Source organism: Acomys russatus, chromosome 8, assembly GCF_903995435.1.
Source record: "Acomys russatus chromosome 8, mAcoRus1.1, whole genome shotgun sequence".
NCBI lineage: Eukaryota > Metazoa > Chordata > Mammalia > Rodentia > Muridae > Acomys > Acomys russatus.
This window is the reverse complement of record NC_067144.1, coordinates 77063443-77076991: the sequence shown is the minus strand read 5'-3', so window position 1 is coordinate 77076991 and position 13549 is coordinate 77063443. Positions and strand designations below refer to the sequence as shown.

Sequence of the window (13549 nt, the reverse complement as noted above, 5' to 3'; positions counted from 1 at the left end):
GATCCAATTGAATTCTTCCATGTCTTGTATTTCTGAGTGTGTGGTATTTTCAGCAGTACAGACCCATCTTCAACTTATTGGAGGAAACCAAGGGCAATATCAATAGTCTACATTGCTTTAGAAGTCTCTTGGACTCCCCTGACCAACAGTTCAAATGGAGCTTTCTTCTGCCTGGTACTGGGATTTTGTTAGGAAGCATTATTATGCCAAATTGAATGACTTCATTTAAATGATATACATGTAAAAACATTCTTCTATGATTCTCTCTTCTCTTCTCTCCTCTCTCTCTCTCTCCCTCCCTCCCCCCTCTCTCCCTCTCTCTTTCCCTGTCTGTCTGTCTGTCTCTCCACACACATCATATAGGAATTCCACTAATGCTATATAGCAAAAGGTATTGAAGTGTGTATTTCAAGGGGACATTATTTAGGTGTTAAATGCAACAATATTCACAATAGTTAAGCACAGAAGTAATATAGGCCTCCATTAACATATATTGGAGGGAAACTGCATGAAATATACAGATAATAGCCCACCATTAAAAATCAAATATAATTTGCAGCAACATTAATGGCATAATTGTATATTATATTAAATAAAACAACACAGTGAAAAATGATCTGGTCTCTTTTACATGTGAAGGCTAAAATTTTGTTCTTGGAAAAGTAGGCAGTAAAACAACTGTTATTGTAATTTTGAAAGAATATAGGGCAGAAGAGAAGGGAGAGGGCACAGTTCGTGGGCACAGCAATGCAGTTACACAAGAATAGCTTCTGCTATAAATCATGCCAATCTAACTATACCTGGCAATAATCACTCAAAATCTCAAAATAGTAAGTGCAATGGACTTTGAATGTTCCCAAGACAAAGAAGTGAGAAGTGTTTGAGATTGTCAAACACAAGTGAGAATGACATGATCTTCATGTAGGTATTAAGATATTAACTATGCTTTATGAACATATACAGATATGTGTCAGTTAGGTAACAAGAAATGTGGAATTGTCATGTATGTGTCACAGGCATTTCATAAAAGCCACATTCACTCATCGTTTTAAATCTGGTCCTTTCTCATGTTTAAAGGCACAGATGATGTGCATGGAATTGAACCTTAAGGTTTCTGGAAATAATTTTGCCTGGCTTTATGGATTTGTGAGACACACACTTTTATCTTTCTAAAATCTTGACAGTGTCATATAGTCAAAACTTGGGATAATCATTTGAAGGACCTTTCTTACTTTCATAGTCCTGTTGAAGATGATAGGAAGCCAACTTGAGTTTAAAATTGAAACTTGATAATATTGTCTTTTTATTTTCTTCTATGGTCTTCTTTAAAACTTAACATTAAATCATTTCAATCATTTTAATCAATGTCCTATGAAGCCACACTCATTATTCTATTTGGAAATTATAGAAGAAAAGTTAAGTACATTTTCTATTTTCTATTTTACAGTAGGTGGCAGCATTATCATGCTTTTTTTTTTTTTTCAGTAAAAGATAGCAATTTTTTTCTTTCTCCAAGAACATTTTGTCCCATTTAGTAATTACTTGTCCTAGAGTTCCCTCTAGTGGCCATTTTTATTCTGTTGCTGAAACCGTTGCTATATGCTGTAAATATTTATTATTGAGCATCATACTTTCAGACTCCACCTTTTATGCTAATAATTTTCTCTTGCTATATGACCTAAGATTTCACATTTTCTTTTCTGTTATAAAAATCCCCCCATTTTGTTTTATTCTAAAAAATATTAGTTGAGAATTCAGTGAGGCTTTGACTGTGCACTTTTCCTGTCGCATTTGGCATGGGTGGAACAAGTTATGTACTATTGAGTTTGCACCTGTATATTCTGTAGGTTTTCCAACATTTATTATTGCCTCTCATTTATGACATGATAAGAGTACAAACTCTAAGGGATCTATTGAATCTTTTTGTTGTCAGTGTAGACCCAGGATGACAAGTTCATTTTAGTAGGGCCGTCACACTCTTCAGGGTGCTCAAGGATCCTAAGGCTAGAAATCAGTTAATAAATCAATAAAAGGTTTATCCAGAGGTGAGGAAATGTCACTTCTATAACCTTCTTAAGGACAAGGCAGTATCATGGCTGCACATTTTTCTTGTAACATTGATTTAATTTTATTTGTATTTTTAATATTCTTTGCTATTTGGTCTAAACATTTGCATGCTTCAGTTACAAATTATTCTCCGATTCATGGCTTCTTGAAATATTGTTTTAACATTTGATCATAATACCTTCTATAGATATCTGTATTATATGTTATATATGCCTTTTTTTCCTGTTTTACACCCATTGAGTCCAAGTTCTGCTACCTATAGATCTTAGTTAAATCTCTATTGCCATGATAAAACACCATGACCAAGCAACTTATAGAAGAATGCATATAAATGGGCTTACAGTTTCATAAGTTTAGAGTCTACAAAGGCAGAGTAAAGGAATGGTGGCAGGAAAAGCTGAGAGCTCATATATCTGAAAGCAGGAGTAAATAGATGGCACATTGAATGTATTAGTCAGGGTTCTCTAGAGTCACAGAACTTACAGAATGAACCTATTCTGTATGTATGTATGTGTGTATGTATGTGTTTTGTATATTTGTATGTATCTATGTATCATCTATCAATCTACCATCTGTCTCCCTCTATCATCTATCTATCTATCTATCTATCTATCTATCTATCTATCTAACTATCATCTGTCTATGTACCTATTTATCTGGCTGTCTGTCTATCTATAAAGAGAATTTATTGAAATGACCTACAGGCTGAAGTTCAGCTAATTTAATAATAGATAGCTTTGAATGGAAATTTCAAGAATCTTGTAGTTGCTCAGTCCCATAAGACTAGTCTTCTGTATATGATGGAATTCCAAAGAAGTAGGCTCCAATGCCAGTGAAGTGCCAATGCAAGGCCAAGTAGGTAAAGAAGAAAAAAAAATCACTTCCTTCTCTCATTGTCTTTATATAGGCTTTAGCAGAAGGTGTGGCCTAGACTAACGGTGTGTCTTTCTACCTCAAGCTCTGGATTAAAGGCATGTAACTCTCCAACTCAAGTTCCAGATAAAAATCCTATTTCTTCCAGTCTTAAGATGACGATCAAAGGCATATTGTCTTTCTGCCTCAAGATCAGGATCTCAGGTGTGCCTTCCACTTCTGGATTGTAGTTCATCCCATATATAGTCAAGTTGGCAACCAAGAATAGGCATCGCAATGAGAATGGTGTCAGTTTTTTTCTTTGTTCTTTTTTTATTAATTTATTCATATTACATCTCAATGGTTATCCCATCCCTTGTATCCTCCCATTCCTCCCTCCCTCCCATTTTCCCCTTATCCCCCTCCCCTATGACTGTGACTGAGGGCGACCTCCTCCCCCTGTATATGCTCATAGGGTATCAAGTCTCTCCTTGGTAGCCTGCTATCCTCCTCTGAGTGCCACCAGGCCTCCCCATCCAGGGGACATGGTCAAATATGGGGGGGGGGTGTCAGGTTTTTGAAACCTGAAAGCCTTTCCCCAGTAATATACCTTTGCCAACAAGACCACATCTTCTAATCTTTCTCAAATAGTTCTAGCAACTTGGGACCAAATATTGGACCAAATGAGCCAATTGGGCCACTCTCATACTATCACACCATGTATTCTTCAGTGTGAGACTTTTCACTAGAATGTGGTTGATTTTGATGGTTATTATTAGCTATAAACCTGAGAACTTCTGGAATTAAACAAAATCTAAGGGGCTATGTTTACAGGCCAGAGATTTTCTTAATTTAATTATTTGAAGTATAAAGACCTGCTACTAATTTGGATCTTTTGAAGTAGAAAGATTCATCTTTAATCTGAGAAACACCTTCTTGATGCAGTCTATATAAATGACACGTAAAAAGATGCTTTTGTTCTTTGTATGTTTACCTTAATTCTTGCTGGCAAATTCATTAGCTCACTGGCATCAGAAGCTACTTCTTTAGAAGTCTGGTGTACACTTAAGAACAGGTCAAAGACTGAACAGCAACTGGATTTTTTAACTTTCTGTTTATAGACAGGCATTGCCAGACTTTCTGTACCCCAGTCTTTAAGACACTCTAATAAATACCACACACACACACACACACACACACACACACAATTATATTCTATTTCTTTATAGACTTTTGACTAATAATGTATTCACTTAGCAGGTGATACAAGCTTAAAGAAAACTGACTTCTTCCTCAACTGCAAATAGGTCATTTGGTAAAGGTGAGACTTGGGCTCATCTCCTTCATCTCCTCTCACTATGTAGGCATGGTCTGTTTTGAGCTTGCACAATTCTTGTTGTGTTATAACAACTGAGTTCATATGTGCAGCTGCCCTGCTGTGTCCCAAAGATACTACATACTTGTAGTCATTCACCACCTCTGGGTTCTACACTCTTCCCATTTCCTTTTCTGCAGTGATACCAGAGCTTTTGGAAGAGTGGATGATACAGATGTCCCATTTAGTGCTGAGTATTCTATAGAAACCCTTTCTCTGCATTTTGACTAGCTATGGGTCTCTGTGTTATTTAGTATCTAGTGTGAGTAGATGCTTCTTTGATGAGTGTATTAGTTTATGAACATAACAACCAACAATTAGGAGTTAATTTAATACTCTGTCCATTGTGTGGAATAATAGTAGTAGATATCAGTGGCCAATTGAGTGAAGGTCTATGTCCAGAGATGAACCTGCTGTCAGTTATACAACCTTCTTAGATCTATCTTACAAAACAAATCTGGGCATTAATTAGCAGGTGCCTCTGCTTCTGAGTCTCCAATAAATCTGTAATGAAAGTGTAGCTTGGCTCCGTATTCTTATCATAATGCATATTTCCCAATTGACTTTTTCAATAATTCATCTTAGTAGTATAAATTAAAATATCTTGAAACTATAATTATTCATTCCATATAAATTTTAAATTATTTTGCATTTTACTGCTACATTCATTATAACTACTTAACCTATTGCTCTTAATTTTGTCTTAAACATTTAAATAATGTTGAATTAAAGAAAAATCTTTTCTTTAAATCAGAGGCATTATCTACCTTTATTTTCCATTGTTTGTCAATAAAAATTTACATGAGATATTGTTCCTGTTTTCCTTAAGAAGTATTTTTGTATTCTTTATAATGGTGATACTTGGGCTATCACTTTATACAACCCTCATATATGTAACTGATTACTAAATTACCTATAGGCCGACTGAGATGATAGTCTTTACCACCAAGAAACAAAAGTGAAAAACAGATGCCAGGATTAGAAGATTGAGTAGAAAATTCAGCAACATCTTTGAGCAGAATTGTTTTCAAAGAGGTTGAAGTTCCAGCTTTTCTTTTTTCCGTCAGGTTCTGTTTTTATTTTTAATTTACTAACTTTATATCCTAATTGGAGACACCTCCCTCATCACGGGTCCCACCCTCCCTTTCTCAGACCCTTTCTATCCTCCCCTAGTCCTCAGAAAGAGGAACCTTCCTTCCCTAACATCTGACCTCAGCCTATAAAGTCTCATCTGAACTGCCTGTATCTTCTTCCTCTGTGGCCTGATAAGGCCCCCCTGCTAGGGGGAAGTGATCAATGTGTGGGGGCCAGAGTCCATGTCAGAAGTAGTCCCTACTTCCCAGTGTTTCTTGGTAGAAACACACATTAAATGCTTCAATTTTCAATTGAAATTATAGCTGTACAAAAATTATAATTCAATGATGAGTGCTTACCCAACGTCCTCAATGTCCTGTGTTTAATTTCTGGCACAGTAGACAAAACAAACTCAAGACAGTGCATGTCATGGTCAAAATACCTACATTTTGTAATGAATTATCTCATAGGAATTTTGGGATTTCTTGATTAGTTAAACTCTTCAATCCATTATTTGTTTTATCCCAAGCTCATCATAGTTATTTAACTAATATTATATAGAAATTAAATAATTAAATTAAAAGAATGAACATCATTATGGTTCCATCTCACATTTATCCAGGCACTAGCAGAAGCATCCATATATGCTTAGGGGAAATTATGCTTGCTCATCTCTTCAAAAATTAGAGCATCAATGCAAACTTGACTAGACTCTTCACTTCCCAGCTTTGCACTCACTTCTGCACCTAAAGCTTCTTTGGCAAACTGTCTCTCATAGTCAATGGATGACTATGCTTCTCTGGGGTGTGGATGGGTACCTGAACCAAGACTACTTGTTTCCTTTGGATGATCTAAATCTAAATATTATTTACTTAGATGTTTTATGACGTGTAACTGATAGTTTCCAAGACATTACACTTTGGCAATTTTCTTTTCAAATTACAGGTTTTCCAACTTCTAGTTAGCTACTCATTCTTGGCAAGATTCAAGTTCATTGCCTCTAGAGATTGGTCAGAGAAGAAATCTGTTCGAGAGACATTATTTCATTTGAATTTGTTCCAAATATTATAACAAGCTTATTTATTAAAACAGTGATGGTGCATAGAAGTCATCAACTGTATCATAAATATAAATTAGACCAAAAAATTCTCTGAAAACAAATTCTGCTCAAGCTAGGGTATGCCTGATGTTGGTATTTAGTTCTTAAGGTACACATTTTTTTGTTGTTGTTGTTGCTGCATATTAGAATTCATGGATGGTCTCAATTCCTGGAACCTTCCATACATAGGGATACATTTTATTAGAAAGAAGGAGGCTTTAGAAAGGGTCTACTTGAATTCTTTAAGGACTGAAGACATCTTTTATTTATGAAGACTTATTAGTTTCTAAGACCTGAGACCATAGTCTTCACTTCTTGTTTACCTGGCATATTATTGAGGAACAGAGGTGCTCTTGGATCTCCTTAAACAAAGTCCTTTTGGAGGGGTTCTCTGATAAAAATGATAAAAGGTTGCTAAAAATTTAATCAATATGTGTTATTATTAAAAATGAGGCAGGACACATTAATTTCCATTTAACATTTTACATTACCATGTAAGCTTACTGTATTTGTTTTTATATGAAGACATTTTTCCATGAAGGTAAGAATTTTCAAATAACTTTTATGTTAAGTTTTGAAGTGATATTTAAGTGCTTTTTATAATTTAAGTATTCATTTAAAATTTTTTTATACTGAAATAATGAGGATTCTTGTTGAAACATCTTTTCCACAAACATGGTAAATTTAGCAATTTTTCCTGTGTTTGCTAAACAATCAAACATGTAAGACATTCTACAAAGGCACATAGGTAAATGAAATATTTGTCGTCAACCCAGTAAAAATACTTTTGCTTTTTTCTTGAATAAGAATAATATCCAAGATGTGAGTTTTGTGAGACCACCACCAAGAGAATTAACTAAATATGTCTGGGATTCACTGAAATAAATTTGATATATTAATATATAATCTAAAAGTATCTAAACTGGGAAATTTAATGGAAAATATTTAGAGATTAATAAGCTTATACATAATGAATTTTGTCTTTGTTGCAGATTGATTTGGTTTGTTTTCCAGCTTGCCAAAACAGAAATGAAATATATTCCATCCATTAAAAACCATCATCAATTTATTACTTTATTTTAAGGGCTATTATAATTTACATAATATGCTAACAAAACACAATTGCACATCTAAATATAGAATATATTATGTTAATATGTAATTTAGTATAATATATAATATTTAATTAGGAATTTCTAACTTGTAGTAGGTCATCCTAAGAGCTAACAGTATAACAAGACATGCTTATTATGTTTTGAGAGCTCTGTATGGGCTTATATATGTATATAACTATATGTACATATAATATATATAATTCCTGGAAACAGAGAAGTATCTTATACAATGTCACATTGAGTTACTGTGCATGGTAGTTAAGGTATTTGATTGGATCAGATTACAGCAGGCCATTTTCCTGTGGTGTAGCATGTAATTTGAGATGATTCTCCATCTTTCCTCTACTTCCTTACTCAATGCCTTTCCATCTAGTCCTGCTGATCCCCATACATGCATTTGCTTCTATATTTACATCATTATGAGGGCCATAAATGAAAGAAAATATTCAGTTATTATTTTGAAACTGACTTAATGGGCCTAAAATCATTATCTCCAGCTTAAACAGTGTTTTTTAAATGACATAAATTCATCCCTTTTTAATGGCTGCAAAAAATCCTATATTTTAAAAATATATTTTAAGATTAGACTATAATTATATAACTGCCATCTTTTTTTTCTCTCCAATTCCTCCATTGTCCACCTCACTATCTCTCAAATTGAACAGATCCCTTTCTTTATTATTGTTACACATCAGTCTTTCAGATGTCATTAGAAATTGCATTAGATTATTTCTTGAGACTGTTAATAGTAGTGTAAATTGAAGACATTTATATTATTTAAGTTTTTTTGATAGAACAAGATCTTTAGTAATTTCCAGTTTAGTATTTATGCATTTAAGTATGATATAGTTGAACGTCCCTCTTTTTACTCTATTGTGTAAATGATATACTAGTCTCTAGATTTATCCTGCTGACACAATACTGATAATTTCAACAATGTAGAAAACAAAGCATCAAAGAGATATTGTCAAACATGTTATTTTAAATTCCTGTGTGCTACAACAGGCATGCCTTTATCAGCCTTGTGTTTTCAAGAAGGGCAATTGCATCTCCTGCGTCAGATGGAAGCAGTCATGTGGATAAAACATGGAGAAGTGCATGACTTCTCAAGAGCGCTCTGACTCTGAACAAATCCTTCTTTACCACCAAGTGCATGTGAACAAATTTACCTTCTTTCTTTAAGTTAAAATAAATTGCTTCCAGGTAAATGCTGTTGGTACCTATGTATACTTAGTGTCTTTTCATACTTAAATAGAAGATTTCCTAGACATGTATTTTTAGTCTATGTCCTGAGGTATGTTATACTATTTTTTTATATCCTATGCTATGTTTATAATCCTTTTTGACAGAAAATGCCATGTTTAATTCTGAGCTTATACTCCCAGTAAAACAGTCAAGGGCATCAGCAAGAGCTACCATCCATTTAGATTTTACCAGTGCTTTAGTCATTTTACATGAAAAAAAAATCTAACCAAATATCCAATAATGTGGACATTAATGTTTCCATTGTAAAAAAAAAAAAAAAAGATTAAATGGAGAAAAAAGGATGACGAGGTTGCCCAGTGTCGCACCGTTAGTGAGTGAACCTGGCACAACACTTCCATGCACATGTGTGGCTCCCGAGTCCACAGTGCTCTCCCTTCTTCCAGATGTGTTCTAGGTTATATCTTAGTTCTCATTAATAAGTAATTAAAAGTAATTATTTGGTTACAATTATTGCCACATCCCAGTTTTCCTTATTAACATTATTCAGGAGACAGTAATAAGTTTAGAAATTGTTATTTGATTATACAAATATGAAAAGAGAATAAAAATTACAGAATAATTCATAAGAATATTCCTGGAATACTAATAAAGCTGCATATTTTGGATTAGAAAATTGTCTAAATTAGCTTATTTAATCCTTTTATTTTTTAAAGTGAAAACCAGCACATATTTGTAACTACATTTAAAAATGATCTGAATGTAGGCTTTATCACACTGATTATGCATTTTCAATTGAGTGTTCTGTGTTCATTCTGCCAGATGCTGAATTTCTATTTTAATACTCTCAATACTTAGGATGCATTATACTTAAAATGATGCCCCATTCTTCAGTATCTTTCTTTATAGTTTCAAATTTCTCTTCCCTTACTACCTAGCTTATCCTAAGATTTCTAAGACAAATGTACTAGCTAAAGACATTATAATTGGTAACAGTCACAGGTGAGTTAAAATCAGGTAAAAATGTTTGTAAAAATCCTGATAGTGATAAGAATTGATACATGTAAAAACAGAATGAATAAATATATAGCTCCTGGAAGGTTTGAGAAAGTCAGGTGAAATAACTACCATTGGTAGTAATGTGCGAATTCTCATTAAGATTAGTTGATACAGTTCAAATTTAAGATTTAGTTATCAAATGAGAAATTTGTAAATAATAAAAGTCTTTTAAAGTGTGCAGTTTCTGTGTCTAGTAGTGAAATATAATTTTACAAATATGGTTGTTTCAGGATGGTTAATATTTTGGATGTAGCACAAATAATATTATGAAGTAGTCTTCAGAAAGATTACCAACTAGAATGACTAGCTTTCTCTTAGTCAACATATTTAACCTTTGCTTCCACCACTGTTTCTAGGTTTCTTACAAGGAGAAATATTCCCCTGAATGGTTACTCTCTGTACATGAATAGAATTCTGTAGTTACTATACATAGCTACATTATACACATACCCTTCACCTCAGTGGCTGTGTCATTTCATTTCAGGGTATTTGGATGCATATGTGTTTAGTTAATTACACTACAGTGAACAATTTTAGGTGGTTTTCAATTGTAGATGAAACCAGAATGAAATGTGTTTTAGTTATTTTAAATATTTGAATTACTGAGATACCATTGTTTATGCTTGAATGTAGTATTCCACTGAAATATTGAGGTAGAGCTCAGTTCTTATGACATTATTAATAAGAGTTCTATGATGATATTTTCAAGAGGAACTCAGTAGATGCTTACTAAACATCTAACTCCAATTAATCCCATAAAATGGTAGTGAAGATGTGTTGTATGACAAAACATATTCATGGTCTTATTCACAATTAATGGCAGGTCCTGTTTTCCTGCTCTGTCTCTGAAAAGACTCATAGAAGAGTAAATGGGAAAGAATAACAGTGTTACAGAATTTATCCTGTTGGGTCTCACTCAGGATCCTGTTGGGCAAAAAGCATTATTTATCATGTTTTTACTCATGTACATTGTGACCATGGCAGGCAACTTGCTAATTATGGTGACCATCATTGCCAGCCCCTCCTTGGGCTCCCCAATGTACTTCTTCCTCGCCTCTCTGTCAGTCATGGATGCTATTTATTCCACTGCCATCTCTCCCAAGTTAATTATAGACTTACTCTATAATAGAAAGACCATCTCCTTCACAGCTTGCATGGGTCAACTCTTTGTAGAACACTTATTTGGGGCAACTGAGATCTTCCTTCTGGTGGCAATGGCCTTTGATCGCTATATTGCCATCTGTAAGCCACTGCACTATTTGGCCATCATGAATCATCGGGTTTGTATTCTCCTGTTGGTGGCAACCTGGATTGGAGGGTTTGCACACTCTGTGGCTCAAGTTCTCTTTGTTTATGACCTTCCTTTCTGTGGCCCCAATGTCATTGACCACTTTGCCTGTGACATGTATCCATTATTGGTGCTTGTGTGCACTGACACCTACTTCCTTGGTCTTACTGTCATTGCCAATGATGGAGCAATCTGTATGGTGGTCTTTATTATTCTCTTAGCTTCCTACGGAATCATTCTAAACTCTCTTAAGACTCACAGCCAGGAAGGGCGGCACAAAGCCCTGTCCACCTGCAGTTCTCATATCATGGTGGTCATCCTATTTTTTGTTCCTTGCATTTTCATGTATGTGAGACCTATTTCCAATTTTCCTATTGATAAATCAGTAACTATTTTTTATACAGTTGTCACTCCCATGTTGAACCCACTAATATATGCCTTGAGAAATTCAGAGATAAAAAATTCTATGTTAAAACTCTGTTCTAAAATGTTGCATTCAAACAGAGTAAAGAAGTCTAATTGCTAAAGAGGATAGTCATTCTAAGGCAACAACCAGACAGTAAGTGATTGCAATGATTATGCTTGTTCAATGAATTCACTAGGAAGTTTCTGAGACAGGGTTCTCTGCGTAGCCTTGGCTGTCTTGGACTTACTTTATAGATCAGGCAGGCCTCAAACTCAAACTGATCTGCCTGCCTCTGTCTCCCCAAGTGCTGGGATTACAAACGTGGGCAGCCATGACATAATAGTGGCAGGGGTTGGCTTTCTCCCATGGAGCAGGACTCAAGCGGACCAGGAATTGGTTGGACATTCCTTCAATCTCTGCTATGTTTTTTATCCTTGCCCATCCTGCAGGGTAAATTTTGGGTCAAAGATTTTGTGGGTGTATTAGTGTTCCCTGCCCTCTCCTAAGAGTCCTGTCCTTTTCAGCCTCCATGACCCCTGATACTAGGATTCTCATCTAGGGGTACCCCCATATCCTCTCAGGAGCCTAGCATGTTGTAGGTCTCCAGCTTGCCACAGAGATGCCCCCACCCACTGTTTTCTTTTCTCTCTGCCAGCCCTCTGTCATTTTGCCCCTGCTCTCCCCAGGTCTGATCTCCACCCTCATTTCTACACACATAAATGCAGAAGAAATTTTTATTATGAAGAGGATCAGTCCAATAAAGAATTTCTTCAAGAGAAATAAAATTCACAGGGTTTAGTTACTGTTACAATAGATTTTTGTCCCTATTATGATAAAAAATAAAAAATAACCTGTTCTTGGACATTATTTTTCTCAGTTAAAACTGAAGCTGGACTTAGAAGAAAATGTTTTGTTTTTTTTTTTTTTTTTTTGTTTTTTTTTTAATGAAGAAACTGGTAATTTTGGAAATGTTTAATTACATAATTCATTAGAAATATTCTATTACTCAATTTTCTGGGACTGAGTGAGGTTTGTTGATGAAGTTGGTTATTATTATGTCTGTACATAACGGTATTTGTATAGCTACATGAGGGTCATTGTCTTAGAGCTACCTCCATTCTGCACCCAGAGCTCTACACTCCATGCTATACCCTTTTACTTCAGGGTATTTGGTAGCAGATGTGTTTATCCAACAATAGTCTCAATGAACATTCCATTATACAACTTTCAGTTAACGAAACCAGATTTTAGTTCTTGAAGATCACACTAAGCTCAACTAGAAACATAATTAATATTTATTACTAGTTAATTATCAATTTTACTATTTTTAAAATATTAGTCATTTTTATGTTGTCTCTTTGGATGAAGAATTGGAAAAGAAACACTTTGCATAATCATTATGTTTCCTAGCATTTGTGTTCAATGTCAACCTTCCACTTGTTGAATTTAAATAATTTATGTTAATATAATAAAAATTATGTTTTGATTCATGCCACGTGAAATTTTTGTTAATTGCCATCCATGTTGGAATATCACAAAGCAGAAGATAAATTTACTGTTATTTTAATATGGAAACTATATATTTTGTACAGTTCTGGTTTTGCTTTGTATCTTTGCTTTATAGTAAATCTTACTAGGTAAGAGGGTGAATCTGCCCTAGGATTCCTCCTTCCGCACCACCCCAAACTGCAGAGGTCACCCGCCCAGGCCGGCTGAAAACACAGGCGGCGGGACCCAACAGAGACAGTTATAGTGGGACTGCAGCTCGCTGGCCATCCCACCTAGGCCGACTGAAAACACAGGCGGCGGGACCCAACAGAGATCGTTATAGTGGGACTACAGCTCGGTGGCCATCCGGGGCCAAACTTAACACCAATCACAGCGGACTGAGCCTGCAAACAGCGGCAGTGAGAAATCAGCTTGAGCGGCTTCCACAGACCCATCGGGAGACGTGGGTCTTGCCCAGAGCTATAGCTGAACTTATTTGCCCTGTGGGAAGACCTGGGTCCGC

At 35.1% G+C, this 13549-nt stretch overlaps 1 protein-coding gene across 1 annotated transcript; it reads left to right on the top strand.

Moving 5' to 3' along the window:
- The first annotated feature begins 10713 nt into the window (after nucleotides 1–10713).
- LOC127193183 (olfactory receptor 4A5-like) lies at nucleotides 10714–11658 on the top strand. The gene has a single exon (XM_051150508.1). The coding sequence runs from the start codon at nucleotides 10714–10716 to the stop codon at nucleotides 11656–11658; it is 945 nt and encodes a 314-aa protein (XP_051006465.1).
- The last annotated feature ends 1891 nt before the right edge of the window (nucleotides 11659–13549 follow it).

Excerpts from the sequence above, each read along its gene's own strand:
- LOC127193183 (XM_051150508.1), top strand. The coding sequence starts at position 10,714 with ATGGGAAAGAATAACAGTGTTACAGAATTTATCCTGTTGGGTCTCACT.